The sequence below is a fragment of the Oreochromis aureus genome, linkage group 9 (assembly GCF_013358895.1).
Source record: "Oreochromis aureus strain Israel breed Guangdong linkage group 9, ZZ_aureus, whole genome shotgun sequence".
NCBI classification, from domain to species: Eukaryota; Metazoa; Chordata; class Actinopteri; order Cichliformes; family Cichlidae; genus Oreochromis; species Oreochromis aureus.
Window position 1 is genome coordinate 10,040,943 of NC_052950.1, and position 18,820 is coordinate 10,059,762.

General features: G+C 39.3%; 1 protein-coding gene across 1 annotated transcript in view; it reads right to left on the reverse strand.

The window, feature by feature from the left end:
* The window catches only part of col11a1a (collagen, type XI, alpha 1a), a 71,598-nt gene that overhangs the window by 40,071 nt on the left and 12,707 nt on the right, over positions 1 to 18,820 (reverse strand). The window contains exons 5-23 of the mRNA XM_039617396.1: positions 14,307 to 14,429; positions 12,664 to 12,756; positions 11,481 to 11,579; positions 9,739 to 10,023; positions 8,479 to 8,544; positions 8,112 to 8,153; positions 7,935 to 7,997; positions 5,929 to 6,003; positions 5,710 to 5,793; positions 4,872 to 4,928; positions 3,986 to 4,039; positions 3,827 to 3,880; positions 2,874 to 2,927; positions 2,696 to 2,749; positions 1,770 to 1,823; positions 1,308 to 1,352; positions 1,048 to 1,101; positions 909 to 953; positions 110 to 163 (exon numbers count right to left, since the gene is read on the reverse strand). Coding sequence (XP_039473330.1) covers positions 110 to 163; positions 909 to 953; positions 1,048 to 1,101; positions 1,308 to 1,352; positions 1,770 to 1,823; positions 2,696 to 2,749; positions 2,874 to 2,927; positions 3,827 to 3,880; positions 3,986 to 4,039; positions 4,872 to 4,928; positions 5,710 to 5,793; positions 5,929 to 6,003; positions 7,935 to 7,997; positions 8,112 to 8,153; positions 8,479 to 8,544; positions 9,739 to 10,023; positions 11,481 to 11,579; positions 12,664 to 12,756; positions 14,307 to 14,429 — 1,455 coding nt within the window. The remainder of the gene's footprint in view (positions 1 to 109; positions 164 to 908; positions 954 to 1,047; positions 1,102 to 1,307; positions 1,353 to 1,769; positions 1,824 to 2,695; positions 2,750 to 2,873; positions 2,928 to 3,826; positions 3,881 to 3,985; positions 4,040 to 4,871; positions 4,929 to 5,709; positions 5,794 to 5,928; positions 6,004 to 7,934; positions 7,998 to 8,111; positions 8,154 to 8,478; positions 8,545 to 9,738; positions 10,024 to 11,480; positions 11,580 to 12,663; positions 12,757 to 14,306; positions 14,430 to 18,820) is intronic.

Consider the following 18,820-nt stretch of genomic DNA (forward strand, 5'->3'; position numbering starts at 1 on the left):
AAACAAATAGTTCTTCTCCTAAGATAAGTCCATGGAAAATATCCCTGCACTGCACTTGTCTTTGCTTGTTTCAGGTGCAGTGATGACACCTCATGATTGATTCGTTCACCTGTGTCCCAGGGATTCCCTGCTGCCCGGGTGGGCCTGGCTCTCCTTGAGGTCCCTGAAAAAAACAGAAGACTGTCAAAACTAGGCATGAAACGTTATTCCCAGAGCAACTCTCACAAATGCAGTGCAGTTGAATTACACCCAGTGTGGCACTGTTAACAGGTGTGCTCTGTCGCCAGGACTATTTACTCCCCAGATAACAAAGAAAAAACAATCATATCTCAGGGGATAAGTTACAGAAGGATTTTATTAATTAATTGAAATATTTTGGTATACCTACTTTTCCCAATCTGCTTCATATACTCCAATTCTGATTGCCTTTTTACTGAGCTTAATGTATTTTACTTTGGTTACAAAAGCAAAGCCTCAAAAATCGACTCTTTCCTAAAATACCACAGCATGTTTACTTAGGGGTCAAGGACAGAAATGAATAAAAAAGAGAGGCTATAGTAAGAAGCATTTGCTTCTTGACTCTTAGCGGACATTTAATTCTCAATAGTGGCAAAACATATCAATAACACATTTCTGTAAGTTGTTGTTATTTATATATATTTAACTTAACATAATGTAACTTTTAACACATCTTTAAAATATAATGATCACAGCAGACTCACAACTGAGCACTGAACCTTTGATCTCACAGCTGTGCATCCTACAACCTAAACCTAAACCTAAACTTGTTAACTTTAACAATGCGCAGTGAGTAAAAGCATTCTGTAGAGTTCAGCCCAGGGTCTGAAGATCTGCAGCTGATATGGTCACATGTTGGTGAATTCACAAAGAGGAAGCTGTGTTGGTACCATGTTTCCTTTTGGACCTTGAGGACCATCAACTCCAGCAACACCCTGCAGAGGACACATTAAACAAGACTCGTGACAGATCATATTAATTGCAGGCAGTGATACTACATGAGGACATGGTAAAAGTCAGAGTACGTACAGGCGATCCAGGGGGTCCTGGAGGACCACGAGGTCCCAGCAAACCTCTTGGACCCTATGAGGAACAAACGACAAAGAGTTCAAATAAACTGAGAATTGTTTTATGGTCACGATATTCATGAATAATTGTCAGAAGGGCACTGCTGCCCCTGCTGGATGCTTGTGTTAGCTTTTTTAAATGACTTAAGGAAGATCATGTTGCAGCTTGTTGTAATTTCATAGATCTGGGATGGCATGATATAATAAAACCAGGAGCCTTACACTCTCTCCAGCTAATCCTCTAGGCCCAATCTCTCCATCCTCGCCCTGAGGGAAGAAACAGACAGAATCAGAGAAAATGAAATATAATCATCTTTACTGAACTTTTAGCATTTATCATATTAATTCAAACAAACCAGACCTGGAAGTAAACAGTGGCATCTTGTATTATATATTAATAATCATCACTTTTAATTTTAGGTACTCAAAATCCTCTATCAGTTAGAGCTTATGTTAAACCACTGCAAACATTACTGAATGCACCAACAGCCAGAAGTTGGTTAAGGTAGTTTCATAAGAAGAAAAGGTTAGACACAACCTCCCCTCGTTCCCAGTTCCCAGTCTCAACCCAGCTGCTGCTGCCTGAGGGCTGAGCTGGTGAAGCACATCTGATCTAAATAAGTATGTTGGTGATGCATCTCAGCTGAGTGCAGGTATTTGAGAGATAAAAGAGGAAGCATTTACTCTCTGTCCATCCTCTCCAGGGGCACCTGGGGGTCCCATTGGTCCTGGGTCTCCCTGAGAAAAAGAAGAAAAAGAAGAAAGAGATCAGAAAGGCACACAGGTTGAGGTTAATGCCTCACATTATGATGTCTTTCATTTATTTTGTAGAATTGTCCAGTTGGAGTTTTTAATTTGAAAACTACATTAGTGTCCTTTCATTCACTGGTTACTTTTTTGTTTCTTCATCCTTGCATACTAAACACATTATGTTTTTACTTCCTGCTGCATCTCACTATACTGTAACAGCCTTTATACCAAACCTTTACTGCTATAAGCCATAGCTGGGAATGAACCAAATACGACATCATAACACAGATTTCAAATAACCAGGTGACACCCAGGACTTTCATTCGTAATTTTTCAATGTACAAACCAATTACCGAGCTTCAGTGCGTGATTAATGCAGGTACATTAGCGGAAGCCATGTAGCAAATTATAAATTGTTAATCCATTTTCCCCTCTTGGCATAACAGTTCTTCACTCAGCACACTGAAATTTAAGGATGTTACTCAACATGATCTTAGAAAGATACTGAAATTCCAAACTGTATCACCGACTACAGCCAACTAAAAGAGATCCAAGATATCCAAACCTTTGGTTATTATTGTAATCTAAGATGGCTAATCCTGTATAACTGAGAGAGTTTGTTTTAATGCCAGTTTTGTGACTTATCACACGAGGAAGCAGTGCTTTGTTCACCAGCTCAAAAACATCTAGAGTTGTTTCTCAGGCAAACAATGTTCTGTTTCATTTTTACTCTCAGTGGATAAATCTCACAGCTATTCTAAATCAGAGGGATCTGCAAAAGGAGCAGACTAAAAAGCTGCTGTTTGAAAACATTACAAATTGCACATGATTTAACGTATGAAGTGCCATATTATCCTCACCCTGTGTCCTTTTTCACCAGGCAACCCAGGAAGTCCATCAAATCCTCTGTCACCCTGTAAGGAAACAGTACGCACCACGCATTATTACAAAAGCAATCTTTATATGGACAAGAGCACTTCCAGCATTTGCTCTTTTCTAGTGAAATAAACTTCAAATGTTATGTAGCAGCATTTGTACCTTAGAACCTGATTCTCCAGGCATCCCACGGGAACCATCAGCTCCAGCACGACCCTTAAAATAGAAGAGAAATAAAAAATATGAATACAGATTTTGATACTGGGGAGAAGTTCAGAACATAACTATTGGATTCTAGATAAGTAACATAATTTCTGTAGAAAACTACCAGCGATTACGTTCTATTTATATCATCAGATAAAATGTCACTATTTGTTTTTTCATTTAGATTTACTCTTCCTGTGAACCAGTTGGCTGATGTTGCAAATTCTTACCGATAGATGAAGAAAATGAGTATTTGGTTGGTTGTTACAATCAGTAAATAATGAAGTAGTCTGTCTGAGGTGATAGTGAAGAAAACCAAAGAATATGTTTATTTTTCAGATTCGACTCAACTTTGAAGGGCAGCTTACATTTCTCTTATTATCTATATCTCCTCCTTGCCTTACTGGTTTTTATGGAAAACATTAGAAATGACAGTGCAAGATACATTTCATCCACTGCATCAGTACATAACTAGCTTACATACTATTTATTTAATTAAGCAATATTTAATCACATTTTGTGACATTAAAATCAGCTAAGGTCCTGCATTTTAATTAAGCTTGTATTACTAACTTGCAAATGACTGGTTTATGTTTATTAGTATCCAATTAGGTCACGATGTTTGGCCCTGCGAAGGGACTGAACCGTGACGCTAATTGCGCCCCACATCGATAGTCAGTGTTAATGTTTTGGCATTTTCAGACAGATTAACTGCCCAGCCATTGATCCGAGGATTGGAGGGACCACAGGCCTTTAAGCACATCTCAAGCAATTGTTTGTTGGAGTGGAAATAAGCTTCTCAGCCACTGAGGAGGGACGACAAGTACAAACAACCACACAACAAACACAGAGGCATGCAAGCACACACACACACTGCAGTGCGAGTGCTGGAGGTGAGTGAGTTCACTCACCCGCTTGCCTGGCTTGCCAGGCTGCCCTGGCGGACCTTGGGTGCCACGAGGACCCTGTAAAGGCACATGAGGACCAGTTTGGTGATCAGCAGCACTATTTGTTTCTCAGTTTGTGTGAAATGTTTTCACCCATTCATTAAGTCATAACTTATCCCTCACCTGAGGACCAGGGTCTCCACTTTCACCTTTCAATCCAGAAATGCCAGGTGGACCCTAAAGTAAGACAACACAAACCAAGCATGCTTATATATGCATATCTTTTCAAGCTTTTTTACACGCAATTTCCTTCAGGACAGATTACGGAAAACAGTTATTTAAAGAAAACAGCAGATGGCGACATTTTACAGCACACAAACCATATACCAGCGCTCATCAAAATAAACATCACTGCACAGATTATTTTTAAGCACAAATTGGCACATATTATATTATAAACTGCAAGACACTCCTATCAGATTTTTGAATCATGGATTATATGCACCTGGCTTAAATGCTGATCTTTATTTGCTGCAAACGATTTATTTTCAGCTTCTAAATGCTTTGTGCCAAGTTAGAGTTCAAACTTATTTGCAAGACTAGCCTGATAGCTCCAGATCTAGCTGGCACCAGAAGCCTAAGATTACACATACAGGTAAAGTGATAGATCTGTGTTTTATCTGGCATTCATCTCTGGGCAACTCTTTTGTAGGGTCTTTTCCTGGAGATAAGCTGTGGATCTTGTATCAACAAGCCCAAGAAAAAAAGTTTGCCCGGTTGCAATATGTAAAGCAGCTGTTAATAAACATGTATTTTTCCTCTGTTCCACTGAGCAACAAAAAAAATGTACTACTCTGTATTTGATTGTACTTTCTTCTAAAAATGCATATTTTAAAAATATGCATTTGATTAACTTAATCTTGAATACTTGTTCCAGATTTATACAATGGCTGTAAATGACAACTTTAATTAATACAATCAAACACAAAACTATGAATAATAAACACATGATTACAGATTGAAAAGCTGTGTTGCAGCATAAAATTCCAGAGGATAAATTCTCACTCACCACTGGCCCCGATCTTCCCGTCAAACCCATTGGCCCAGGGGGTCCTCTCATAGCCAGCTGCAGGTATGGGCACAGACAAGAGCAAGGTCAAATTTCACTGAGGCAAAAAACCCATTCATAATACTTTTACATACATAACTGCATAAGCAGCACATAATGCATATCTTTATGCATTTTTCAGCATTTTCCTTCCCATTTTACATATTTTGATAGTCTGTTTTCTAGTATCCTGGCATGTCTGTACTGAATAATCCTTTTTTTTGGTCTTGGTTAAGAAAGTTTTGGCACTGCTCGCACTACATGATCACTACATCCCATACTGAGATGCCTCTCATCTGGACTGCAGTAAACATTCTTTATCATCCTCCAGTTTCTGTCTCATTGTGATGCCTTATGTAGTCGTCAATTTACATTTTAACATTTAATAATCAGATTTAGTAATTATTCGGTTTACCTGTTCAGTTATTGGGTCTAAAGTAAATTTTCTCTTTTCGTCTAAGTGCCCATCTTGTCTCCCACAAAGATACAAAGACTACACCTGTTTCTTAGCCCACCCGCAGACGCTGAGCCCCTAAAGTATTTTTAACAGTCTCTCCTGCCTGTCCACCTGTTCAAAGTGGCCTTTTCATGCTGTTGCTCTTTAGCCCACTCGGCATGTCTCCTTTTAGCCCCGCAAGGCCAACGAAATGCGGTGCAACCCCTCCTCACCAAAATGGTGTCTCTGTCTTCCTTCTCCTCCTGTCCCCCTACAGCTCTATGTAGTGAGCAAGAGGGAGGTAGGGGTTTGTCCACAGCCTTTTGGTTTCCCTGTGGCTTTTAAAATGTTGTTTCTACTTACTCTAGCCTGTGAAAGGATGGCCTGCGCTTGGGCTTCTTGGGCCGACACCACTGGACCCTTCTCACCATCCCCGCCGAAACGGAACTGTTGGACACACACAGACAGCGCATTTTTGTTCAGCTCACTCTGTCATCACTATGCAATATCCTAAAAATGATCCTGGTTATGGATTATATGATAAGTTTGGATGGAATGTAGTTCTGCTGTATGAGCACTTACTGGAAGCATCAGCATGGTACCGGGGGGCCCCGGCAAACCATCAGCACCAGGCAGACCAGGGCGTCCAGGAGGACCCTGTGATACAGAAGAGGCAAAGCCAAATTATTAATAGCATCAACATTGAAAACAAATTATGGCACGTGAAAAAGTGTAAAAAATAAATTTTCATAGCTGGTTATGTTTGTAACATCTTACCATTAGCACATCAGTTGTGGCAAAAGCTCTCTGGCCGTTTTCTGTGGGCTTTGTCACATCTTTGTATGTACTACCATTTATATTTTGGCTGAATTTCAAGAATTTATGATGGTACAGATCACTGAAATGAATCAAACACGACGGGGCGGAAAGCAAATTTATACAAAATATAAAAACATAATTATCTATATGCTCTGCACTGCTGAAAAATAGACCTAGCCAAGAGATGTTTATCACTGCACCCTGTGTGTGTGTGTGTGTGTGTGTGTGTTTGTGACACTTAAACAAAATGTGAACGCGGGGAGAATAAAATGATTGCCTTTACTACTTTGCTGGGTGTTTATATGTCTCTCTGTCGATCTATAGATTTTAACTAAACTGCTAGTTGATGTTCAAATTAAGGCTCCGGTCAAAGATGGGTGTACACTGACCCACACTGAGTACTTTTTTCCTCTTCCCACATTACAGCCCTGTTTGACAGTTTTTACATTTTCTGTCTATCTGTAACTACATAATAAGTATCTTTATCTGAGCTACAAAATTGCAATTTTTACCTGACACAGTAATGTAGCTGGTGTGGCTGTAATCATGTGTCTGTGTATGCGTGTGTTATCATGGCGAAAAGGCAGACGCGAAGATACCTGCTATACCAGGATTCACGGCAATTTGCAGGGTGTTTGTTTGTCCATATGTCTGTAGACAGGCTGTGTCATGACACCATCAAAACTATACTATTTACATTCGGGACACTGTTTAGGTGTATAGATGGCAACAAGAAAATGTCAACTTTACACTATATAAAGACAAGTTTGATGTTGGACACACGAAACTACTGAATCTCTACTCGGGTGATTTATTACTGGCTCCTTTTTAGTTTAAGTTTTAATCTTATATTGTGCTATTTCTATTCATATCATTAACATAAAAAATGCAAATCAAGCCATAAACTTTCACATGAAAAATTTAAGACACAGTTACACAGTTTGTTATTTTGATTATCATTCGCTTCCTCTGCCTAATTGCACAGATACTAGGCGTGTCCATCGGTAAGCAACACAACCATCTGCGATCCAAAACTAACATCCTTTTTCCATCTTTTCTTTTTAGCCATATTTGTGCACATGTGTGAGTGTGCTGCAAACAGTTGGTTTTGTAGACTTTTACAACAATCTTTCACATCTCAGGTATTGTCTCACTCACCTTGGCTGCTTATGCTAATGATGAGCAGCAAGGAAGTGAAAATAACAGCTCAAGACTATTTCTGTCTGCTGACAGTAATCTGTTAATACACTTTGAAGTGCACTATTGTAGAAATGAATGACTCTCAGTTTGAATGTGCTAAAACTTGCATCTCTATCCCAGAGACTGCTTTTAACCATTCTGACAACAAGAAGTTTAATTTCAGTGAACTGTGTGTAGCACAAGTAACGCCCCCAAGATCACTAGTGTTCGATATTCATATTAACTTTTAATGATGAGCTACACACAATTCATTCAGTGTTATTCTCTATGCAGTTTTCAATGCATTTAGTGTGCTATAAAATTTCTATTCCTGCATTTCCTCACACTCCCTTCCTTTCACATATAAAACACTGACATAGATCATTATTCTTCAACGCGTAAATGAAGTCCACCAATAAATGAATGAATGAAAAATAACAAAATAATTTCACTAATTTGGAGTGTCTATCAAGCTGTCCAGACATTCATTTTCTGAAAGAGTGTAACCAGAACGAACATAGTTGAATTCAGAATTCAGAGTAAATCTACATAAAAAACTATGAGCTTGGGGACATAAATGATAAACCCACCCTGTCACCAGGATCTCCAGTAGTGCCTGGGGGTCCTTGTAGGCCTGCGGGTCCTGGAAGACCCTGAATAAGCAAAACAAAGTTAGCAGGCAACCAGGGTGTCAATTCAGGAAATTCTGACAAGAGTTCATAATTACGCATAATTCGGTCTTTTTTTTTTTTCAAAAATATACTCACTGCTGGGCCGGGGGTTCCTGGTGGTCCTTCAATTAGCATGCCCTTAAAATACAAGCAAAGTCTTTATCACCACAAATAGTGGGATATCCAAAAGCAGTATCACAGATAAGTTCAAGATTAGATAATAATAGAAAAAAACTGTGTTCTGGAGATGTTTAGATAGCACTGTAATGGGATCTTTAAAGAAGTATATAAATAAAATAAAGCTGCAGTTAGGGTTTGACACTATTTCGTTTGGGTTTAATGATTTAAAATTCTAATAAAAGTGAGACTGCTCGCTCTGAGAATAACATTTTAAAATAATGTGTACCAGTAAAGTGATAATAAGTCATAATGTTAGGACAATTATCGACTTTTTGGACCTTACAGGTTCAATCACAGCCGGCTCGCCCTTCTCTCCCTTCTGCCCAAAGCCTGCTACGGAATCAGCGACCTGCAGTTACAAACCAAGAAAAGTGGTGGCAGTTTTATAACTGTAAAGCTAAACCGTGGAGCAGTTATACTCCACAGGTACAAACAGCACTAGACTAAGCAAATCACGGATAATACAAAGCGAGACATTAACAAACACTAACGAAGAAGAAGGTTAGTCCTCATGAGCGACAACGGACCTCTGCATGCTTGAAATGGAGTCGTGCTGTCATTGCATCGTCACTGAGCAGTGTGGTTAATAAATGATGACCTGATATAACATACAATCACCAGCGGTTATCAGTGTAAATTAAGTATATTTTATTTCCCATTATTTTTCCAACATTGAAATTTAGCAAGTACACATGAGTAGCTGAACACAAAAAATTATCTGCAGTTTTGAGTATGTTCTTCCTTATGGACATGGAGAAGGTGTGGTGAGATTAGAAGGTGCTAGTCTGGGTGAGCTGTGTGTGAGATGGGTAGTAAAAAGGCATATAAGGCCTCATCCTAACATGCTACAGTACCAATACCCAAAGCCCCACAGACACATAATGCACTTAATGGAGTTTGAGGATGTCTGGTTGTGTACATTTAACACAAAGTTGGGGCCAAATTTTACAAAATAGACACAAAATGAGGAGTTATGTTAATCTATATGGTCTTTATACTGACTAAATAACACACTGTGACAAACTGTTGATTAGTAAAGTCTGCATGTTCTTTACAACTGTGTGGGTGCACTATGCAGACAGCTGCCTACGATTTATAGGCTAATTGCAGTCCACACTGAGACGAGCAGAGGGAGGGATCACAGCCAGCTGCTGAAAGATGAGTGGGTAGGGAGGTGCAATAGGCCTTGTTTGGGATCAGTGGGTGTAGGCTGGGCCAGCATACACTGATTAAAAGATGTGTATGGAATAAGTGCAAATGTCTGTGCTATGTCAAATAGAAATCCACCTTAATAACAAAAACTATAGCAAAATAGATGCATGCATAGTCCCTATGATCGCTGAATCACCAGACACACACTGCTGGAACAGCAGCAGATCACCTGATTCCACACTTAACATGTCAATGACGCATATCCCATGCCAAGCGACAAACAAAGAAGACGTGTACTGAAGGACTGAGTGAAACCATGACACACAGAGTCTCTAATGCATGCTGTTCATGCGCACACCCGTCAGTCACCAGGTCCGGGTGTGATACTTACAGTACTCTCCGAAACATCGGTTTCAGCAGCGACCCCAGGTCCCACCTCATCATCGTAGGTCGCCTCAGGTTTAGGCAGGGCTGTGCCATACTCATCATACGCCCCATAATCATACAACCTGCTGTCAACCTCGCCCAAGTCATACTGGTTTAGGTCATACTCCTTAAAGTCATATGCGTCCGCACCAGTATCCAAGGCGTCCTGTGCTTCTGCAACAACGGTGGGCTCTGGAGCAATGTGAGTGGCCTCGGTGACATATGCACCGACAACATCCTCCTCCACAGCCTTTCATGTGTTAACCAAGCCAAGGGGGTGGGGGTCATAGTGAGCAACCAAGGAAATGACAATGTTAGTTAAGCGACTGAGGTAATATAATCCATTTTAAGATGTTATTAAAGAAAATTGCAAGTAGATTCAACAGGAAATGCAGAAAAAAAAGAAATGGTAACACTTTATTTATTTTGAATACCATATTGTCAATCTTAGATTATCGTTGATGTGAGAAAAACAACTACACTCTTTTCACTCTTCAGTATATCACTCCATTACAGCCAAGTACCGTGATATATGTATTTCAACAAATTGACTTGTTATACCAGAAAAAAAAGGAATAAATAAAGTGTTACCATGATAACAAAACATAATCATTATCAGTTTGGCAATCATAGATATAAAGAAAGGCTTAATGTTATCTGAGCCTGCTTTTCTCTCTCATCGTATGGCCGTGCTGTAAATGGCATACTGATGCAAAAAGCAAAGAAAGGCTCACACAGATGTCACTAAAGACATCTAGCAGCAACTTGCAAAAACATCAAATTATTTGAATAGAAGTAACTGAAATGCAAATAAAATCAAAATTAGCAAATCGATTTTGACCAGTTTTTTTTAAGCCACCAGCGATTTTCACCACAACCACAATCACCTGGCACAATATAGCTGTTCAAACACAGTGGTGATCGCTGTGGATTTAGTTCTAGAGCAAGACAAAGTGGATGCAATTACACTTGCTGTGGACATTTAGTCAAATTAATATTCAAAATAGCTCGAATAATCACATCTACTTTGTCAAAAACTGCAGTATACAATGATAGGTGGCTGTGAGAGTTAAGCCTTTTGATCATAGTTCTTTTCAAGGAAATAAGAACAAATAGTGATCAAAACAAGGCTCATGTTGTGATGGACAACAGGAAATTTTGTATTTTGTTTAGCAGATAATCTCTGCTAAATAATATTTACAACCAGTATTTTTGGATGAGACAGCTTCTGCCATACACACACATATATATATATATATATACATATATATTAGTGCTGTCAGCGTTTATCTCGTTAAAATGACCTTAATGGCAAAACCGCATTAACATGGCAAATCTCCATTAGTGAGTTAGCGTTAACGAGCTAACTGCGCTAATGCATTGACACCTTGCAGCCCCACGAACGGGGCGATCCGCGCTAACTCACTAACGGAGATTTGCCATGTTAATGCGGTTATGGCGTTAACGTCATTTTAATGGGATTAATGCTGACAGCACTAATATATATGTGTGTATGTTAGTGTGTGTGTATTTTTGCTTTTAAGCATTTAAAATTATCCTCTGTCCATCAGTTCAAAAGTCAAAAGACACAGAGATTCACTGACTTGAATCTCCGTGTCTTTGTCACATCATACCAGGCACTTCCTTGGGTAAAATCCTTGTTGACACTCCCCAAAATAACTAACACAGAAATGAGTTGAAAATTACCTCATTGGGTCCACTCGTGGCAAAGGGGGACTGAGTTTGAGTACCATCTACTGTTCCGTAGTCAATGTCTGTATTGTAATCTCCTTCTAAATTGTTTATCTGAGTCATGTTGAAAAAAAGCAAAGAAGAATAAAGGTTAGCATAAAAGCTCAGACTAGAGGTTATTTGCTGAGGTCTTCTCAAGCTGACTGAAGTCGCTGCTACCTCTACACTGAGAAGGTTAGCGAAGATGAAATCTGCCATCACAGATTTTCCCTTCAGAATTCAGGGCGGGAAGATCTTGATGGGATGTTCTCTAATCTCGAAATGAATTTTTACCCTAATATCGCCTCGGTGTTGCTCCGGTGCTGTAGCCTGGTAGCCAGGCATCTGATGTTTCTTCTTAGTGGAATACTTTTTAGCTTTTAAGGGCTTGGGCTTAGTTTTACTGGGGGGCTTTCTGGTCATCTTCTTTTTCGAGGACAGACTACGTTTCTTTCTCTGGAAGAGGTGACGGTGATAAATAATACCAAACATGGAACATCCGAAAATGGAAATGATTTGAAGCCACACTCCTTGATTGATGTACAGTATTTTGTCAGTACAATTGCCAGTGTTTCCAGAAGCAGCTGTATACACAGTACTTGGTCTGCATGTATCACTTTACATATTGTTCATGCAGATCAACTAAAAGGGCTGCAACTGGAGTCCTGATAATATTAATACTACTACATAACGGTCGGGTAGAATAAGGTGCTGTACAACAATCAAGGACTGAGCTGTTCATGTGACACACTGGAACATTTTTAGGACACAGTCAGGCACAAGTGCACAAAAAACAAATAAATAAATAGATATAAAATCCACAGAAGAGTACAGAGTTGCTGATATTCCACAGTGTATACAGTACTTTTAAAGATATGCTGGAAATACACTTAAAGCAGATGGCATTCCAAGAGAAGGCTGTAGACAGACAAGACAGGACTAGCACACTGTGTATGTTTACATTCACATTCAAATTTACACCTGCAGTACTGCACACTAAGGGCATAATCTCAATATTTTAATGTCGCAGGGCGAGTCAACCTTTTTAGCTTTGACATGATTGTAAACGTAACAGTGGGACACGGGGACAACACACGAAAGAACCAAAATCTGAATGAGACAGCGCAAAAACATCTTGTCCTTCGCTTTTTCCATTTACCTGCGGCTCAAAATCATCATAGGTTGGACTGGTTTCTGTCGCTCCCTCGGGATACTCATCGAACGGAGAGTAATCTAAATCATCAGTAGTGTACTGGAGAGGATGACAGAGGAGGAGGGAGAGAGGTTTTAGTGTTAGCAAAAGCAAGACACATCTTCTTTCAACTTCTTTCAACAAGAAGACGACACACATAATATAAATCAGCTTCATCATGCGATGTGTTTAAACAGCAATCAGTTAGAAAATATGCTTGAGGTAAGGTGCTGACAGTTCAACTACATTAAGCATTAAAAGATTAAAACGTTTAAAGAGGAAAATACTGATGACATTATACATTATTTGAACTGCTACAAGACACACAATGTAATGCAATGTTATATTCCATTATAGCGTATGCATTAAAATTATATGTATATTTTATAGCTAATATTTTTTGATGATGGTCTCTTCAAATAACAAAGTGTTGCTAAATTACATAGTAGTCTTATTTTAGGAACTAATACTGAATCTAGCAATACAGGTTTGACCTACAAGCAAACAGGTGGGGATGGTGTAAATATCTCATAAAACAAAGAAAGACAACAGAGACTAAATTACAAGCAGCATTTCAGGGACATCGTAATGGAAATTTCTCACTGAAGGCATGTAAATTATACACCAAAGGACTTCTAAGATCAGCTGGAATATCTGGTCTGATTAAAAAAAATAAAAGTGGAACTCCTCAGTCATGTAATTATATAGCAGTTCCTTATTAAGGAGTCAAACAGTTATTAATTATAATCACATCCACAGCTGCCAATGGAAAACCCTGATTTCCAGTTATGAGAGATTCATTTCATGGTGATTCTTGAACTTCAATTTGCAAACTCAACATGATGCCTTCATGGTTAAATGATGAAAATATTAAGGCAGGTAGAATTTCTTTTAGCAGTTACCAACTGATCAAATATAGGTAGATCACATTTATATTGGCACTTAAGGTACAAATACACCTTCCAGGATGTGGCCCGGATGTACAGCAGGTTCTGACATGACTGTGTATTCACCAATGAATAATCAATTGTGGACTTTATGGCATCTTTCTGATTATGTGAAAAAATAAAAGGCTGGTTTGAGGCAGCTCCAGATGACTGAGAATTAATGGATGTGTCGGATAAATATATCTGTATTGTACTGAATACAAATAGATAATCAGTATGGAAAATCAGCCGATCAGTACTCTTTTACTCTTTATTTGTATAGTCTGCAACTAAAATACAACATTGCAGTAGTCGTAGCAGTTTTAGTCATTATGATTAAACCCTAACAGCTTTGCATGTCTGTCAGTATGTCAGCATGCATCACTCTAGTGCAAATGATATACTGATTCTCCAGGATCATAAACCTTTAGGTTTGTGAAACAGTAAAAGATCAAGTCAGTGGCCTTTCCTAAGGCACTTGTCAAAGCATTGCACTTTACCCTGGCGAGTATTTCCCAATATCTAATTTATTTTAATACATTAAAATATAAAAAGATGGGTAATTACGGCTTTAAAACATCTAAGCCCCTCCTCTGTCACAGTTTAGTTTATATTCATATTTTTATGTTAGTTACTATGGTTGATTTGTGGAATCTCCACCACCCTCCCTGGTGGTTGCCTGACCTCTTCTGGCTCCTGTGCCTGCAAAGAATCGCTGAGGGCAGTGTCACAGTCTGGGCTGTAATGTTCACAGTAGTCATATGCTGCTTTGGGATCATCCACAATCAGAAGCTGCTGGATGTCCCCCTGCAGAAAACAGAAAAACAGAAAAAATAAGCAAATTTCTACCACACATGAACTTCTTTGCAGGTTTTAAGAATATACAGTCAACATCTGAAATCCTTATTTTGTTGCATGTTAATTTGCATGAATATTACTAGTACTGACAACTCCCCTAAAGGCTGATGAAACCTGATCACTACCTCCCTGACAAGGCAATGCTGTACCCAGGCCTGCTGGCATGAGGATCATGCCTCATCTTGCTCACAGACTCACACGACATCCACACACACTGTGCAAAGTGGAATAAATGAAAATCTTAAATTATAGACACTTATAGAGTCTGGCAGAGTAGAGTCTTGTATGATTAAACAGCTTGAAGCACAGACCGCAGAGTCCACACCGACAAGGTGCAGGGAGGAAACTGAGTTCAGACACTGGGAAATTATTGTTATCAGTGCTGAGTTTTACCTCAGGAAAAATAAATAAACGAGTATCATCAAGACACAAGAAACACCAGGTGTAGTCGTGTGTTTTACTATAAATATAAAAGACTTTATACTCAGTACAACAACTGTAGTGAACGAAAGATAAGAAATAAAATGCAAACAATCCTGGCAATGCAGTATTTCTGTTTTTATCCCATATATGCCTTATGACATGTGCACAGGGAATATACATTGAGAAAATTAAAATTTAAGTGATATTTATCTTTGTCATTTGCGGTTTTGATCATTTAATTCTAACTTCATATCCTGCCACAGTACACAGCTTTTTTATACCGCTTCAAAAAATAAAAAAACATATTTGCCAAAAATGTTGGCAGTGCTGCGTAAAAAGCAAACACAAGAATCTTTCTTTCCCCTCAAATCCTTGGTCACAAATCAGCCAGCTATCTGACTCAAACTCGGTATTTTCTGATTTGCCTAGTAAACCAACAAGACGACACGTTTACCCATAAAGTCTATTGCAGTAAGTATCAAAAGGCAATTGTGTCACAGCTCAGCTGACCACTAAATAAAGACAACCAATTGCACACAGTTTTGGTCTGAAAACCATTAAAATTCCCAAAACACAAACAAGGGTAGATTTCAGACATGTTTATGAAAGTTTACTGTGTGACCGGATACCGCAACGCTTGACACCACTCCAGCACTGCCAAGCCCTTGGTCTCATAGCCAAATCAAACAGTTTTTTTCTTTGGCGTCTAGAACTTGAACTGAGTTTCTGCAGACTGGCTTTGTGCATCTACACGCTGCACCACCACTGAACCAATGGCTGGGTGAGGGGTGTTGGATTTGGGGCAGCACACAGGTACAATCCCAACATATATGTGTCAGCAGAGGCACTATAGGTGGAGAGCAGAACAGAGTATTGGAAGTCAGACAGAAGAGAAATCAAGCAAGCTGAAACTTGCCAAGAGAATGTGTTTGTGTGTCTGTGTGCACGTTTGTGTGTGTGTGCATGCATGAACTCTCCTTTTGTAAAAAAACAGATCTATGTATCCTTAACATGTACCTCAGAATAAACATCAATGTGTTAGGGCTTGTTCCGTGTATAACGATCCATCAGCATCGTGTTTGACTCCATCACTTTGGCAGTCCAGAGAATCCTGCCTATGTCTCTGAATGTAGGAATGCATTTGTAACAATTAAACCTCATACTGTCAGTCAGTTTCAAGTTAAACACACTGCATCTGCACACAAAAGTCTATCTGATGTACCATAGAAAACATCTTCTCTGTCTCTGCTTCTTCTAGCTACTGCATTTGCTCCATTCCTTAGACTGCCAAACATCTGATCTTATCTGTCATGCCTAATTCAAACTTTCTGTTTTATTAGGCTAGTCACAACATTTCTGCTCATGCCAAGTCATTACACTACATTTTAGTAGCTACACTCTTGGATCGCACAGTGGGACAATTAAATAGCCGTACCCACAATGTCTGAAAGATACCACACAACTAAGCTTTTAGTAACCACTCAGTACCAAGGTCCAGTCTCTTCCCTCTAAGGCAGGGCTCTAGAGTGCGACCAAATTTTTCAATGGTGCGACTAAAAACATATTTGGTCGCACCGGTGCGACCAACTGTTCGGGTAACAAAAAAAAAAAAAAAAAAATCTCTGCAACTCTCCGTGTGGTCAACAACAGCCACACATTATGTCCCTATCATGGACTAAACCAATCAGAGATAGTCAGGGGCGGGACCTCTTTGATTGGCCGTGGTCCAGTTGAAAGTGCAGGTGGATAGAGGGACGTGAGTAGCTTGAATAAAGCGATATCGATTCATTAAATCCTGAATTGACTTTTAAATATAACCGTGTTTTGCCAGAAACGCCAGTTTCTCAGATTAAAGCTCACAAAACTATTTCAACAACCACCAAACAGCAAATGAGAGCAGGTACACGGATTCCACACAAAGACGTAAACACAGAGCAGACCCGACGCATCAGAATCAGCTTTGTCTTTCTCGGCTTTCTCACCCGACGGGACGTACACGGACACGCCGTCGGAGCTCACCGATTCTGATGCGTCGGGGCCGCTCTGTGTTTACGTCTTTTTGCGCTGATTCTGAGCTGCAGGTTTTGTGTCTCTCCAACCAAAATTCACGAGCCAGCAGCAAAAGAAGCAGCAAACTACGCTTCACATTTGATAAACATCGTCATGAATTCCCTCTGACTTTTGCTGTTTTGCTTCCACCACGATAAAAATCACACTTCATGCACAGCTCTCTCTCTCTCTCTCTGTACTTCAATAACAGTTTCCCGTCTCAAATCTCCGTTTTCTGCATTATCCATTCTTATTACCCACCAGTCTACCGTTGTTTACAGCGCTGTCGGCTGCTGTCTTTTTCTTTTCTTTTTTTCACTTAAATGACCTCGGACAAGAAAGCCTATTTTCTGCTGTTCAATATTGAAGAAATGTAAACTTTTTAAAATTATGCAAAATTGCAGAATATTGCAGAATATTTTTAAGGTTATCTTCTATAAAAAGCCAGGCCAGAAAAATCTCCTTCATGTTTTTCTGAGTTTTATTCTCAGTTACTTTGACACAAAGGCATCTGCTGTGATGTTCACAATTCTGATGAAGTCTCACATGTATCAGTACTGATAAATGATCAGAATTATAATATTTCTGACTGTCTGAGGCTAAATTGAATCGAATCAGGACTTTGAGAACCGGAATCGAATGGATTATAGAAATCAGTGATGATACCCAGCCCTAGTGAGCAGCCTAGGCCTGACAGAAGTGGATGTAGCTGTGGGTAATAAGAAAAGATGAAAAGAACTATTGATAACTTTTGTGTTAAGGACTGATCCGTCTGAAATTCATAGCCAGCTCTGACACGGTGCCATCAATCTTTGAATGCTGAAAAAGCAGCAGTGTATCCAGAAAACACATTATATGCTGCAATAAATGCACTGCCCAAGTGTCCCCTCTCCCCACTGCCTTTCAGCAGCATGCAGCAGCAAACAGGTCGTCAGGCCGAGATGATGATTAAGTTTAACATTTTCTACAATATTGACAAAGCAATTTAAGCACAAGTTTGTTAGTTAATAATTTAGAAATGAATATTGTCTGTATGGACTTCTCCCCCAAAGAAAGTGCACATGTAAAACTGCGGTGTTAAGTGATGCGGTTGAAAAATTTGAGTGCGCCTAACTTTTGTGCCGGTGCGCCTAACTTTTTAAAGTTAGGCGCACCGGTGCGCCCATGTCAAAAAGTTAGTCTAGAGCCCTGCTCTAAGGACACAAATGGAGACAAACAATGGCAGCAAAATGCCAGCCACAGAGCCCAAACACACATTTATAAAGCTTAAGGGTGATGTCTTTTTGTTTAGTTTGATTTAACATACCTGTCTGTGTATACATTTACAAATAAAAAATTAACTTGTGTTATCAGTTGAAGACATTTTCCATATTGTTCATTAGATCAAAATTTTACTTGTATAATGATCACTGGACAGCTATAAATCAAGCCTGTAAAGAGATGTGTGTGCCTCAGTCCAAGTGTTTTGGAGGAGGGGACTCAATAAAAAGAAGGTAAGATCAAGCTTTGTCCTGAATCAGGCTGACATGTATTGCCTCACATGTGTCACCATAAGACCAACAGTGAATGCTTGAACCCTGCTTTGAGTCAGCTGTAATTAGTCCACGCCTGAGAGCCACCCGTCTGCACACAAATAGGTTGTGGAGACATGGTGTTCTCACTCAAAACCAGCTCAGCACAATTAGTAAACTTCTGACTGCTTCATGACCAACACATTTAACAATAGTTGTAATTAGTACAAAAATGATCAAAGATGGGCATTCATGATCAAGAACACCAATAAAGTTTTAATAGATAGTAAATTGTTAAATTAAATTTAAGATTTTATTCTTGGAGGCTGCTGGGTTGATAAATGTTAAAGCACATCT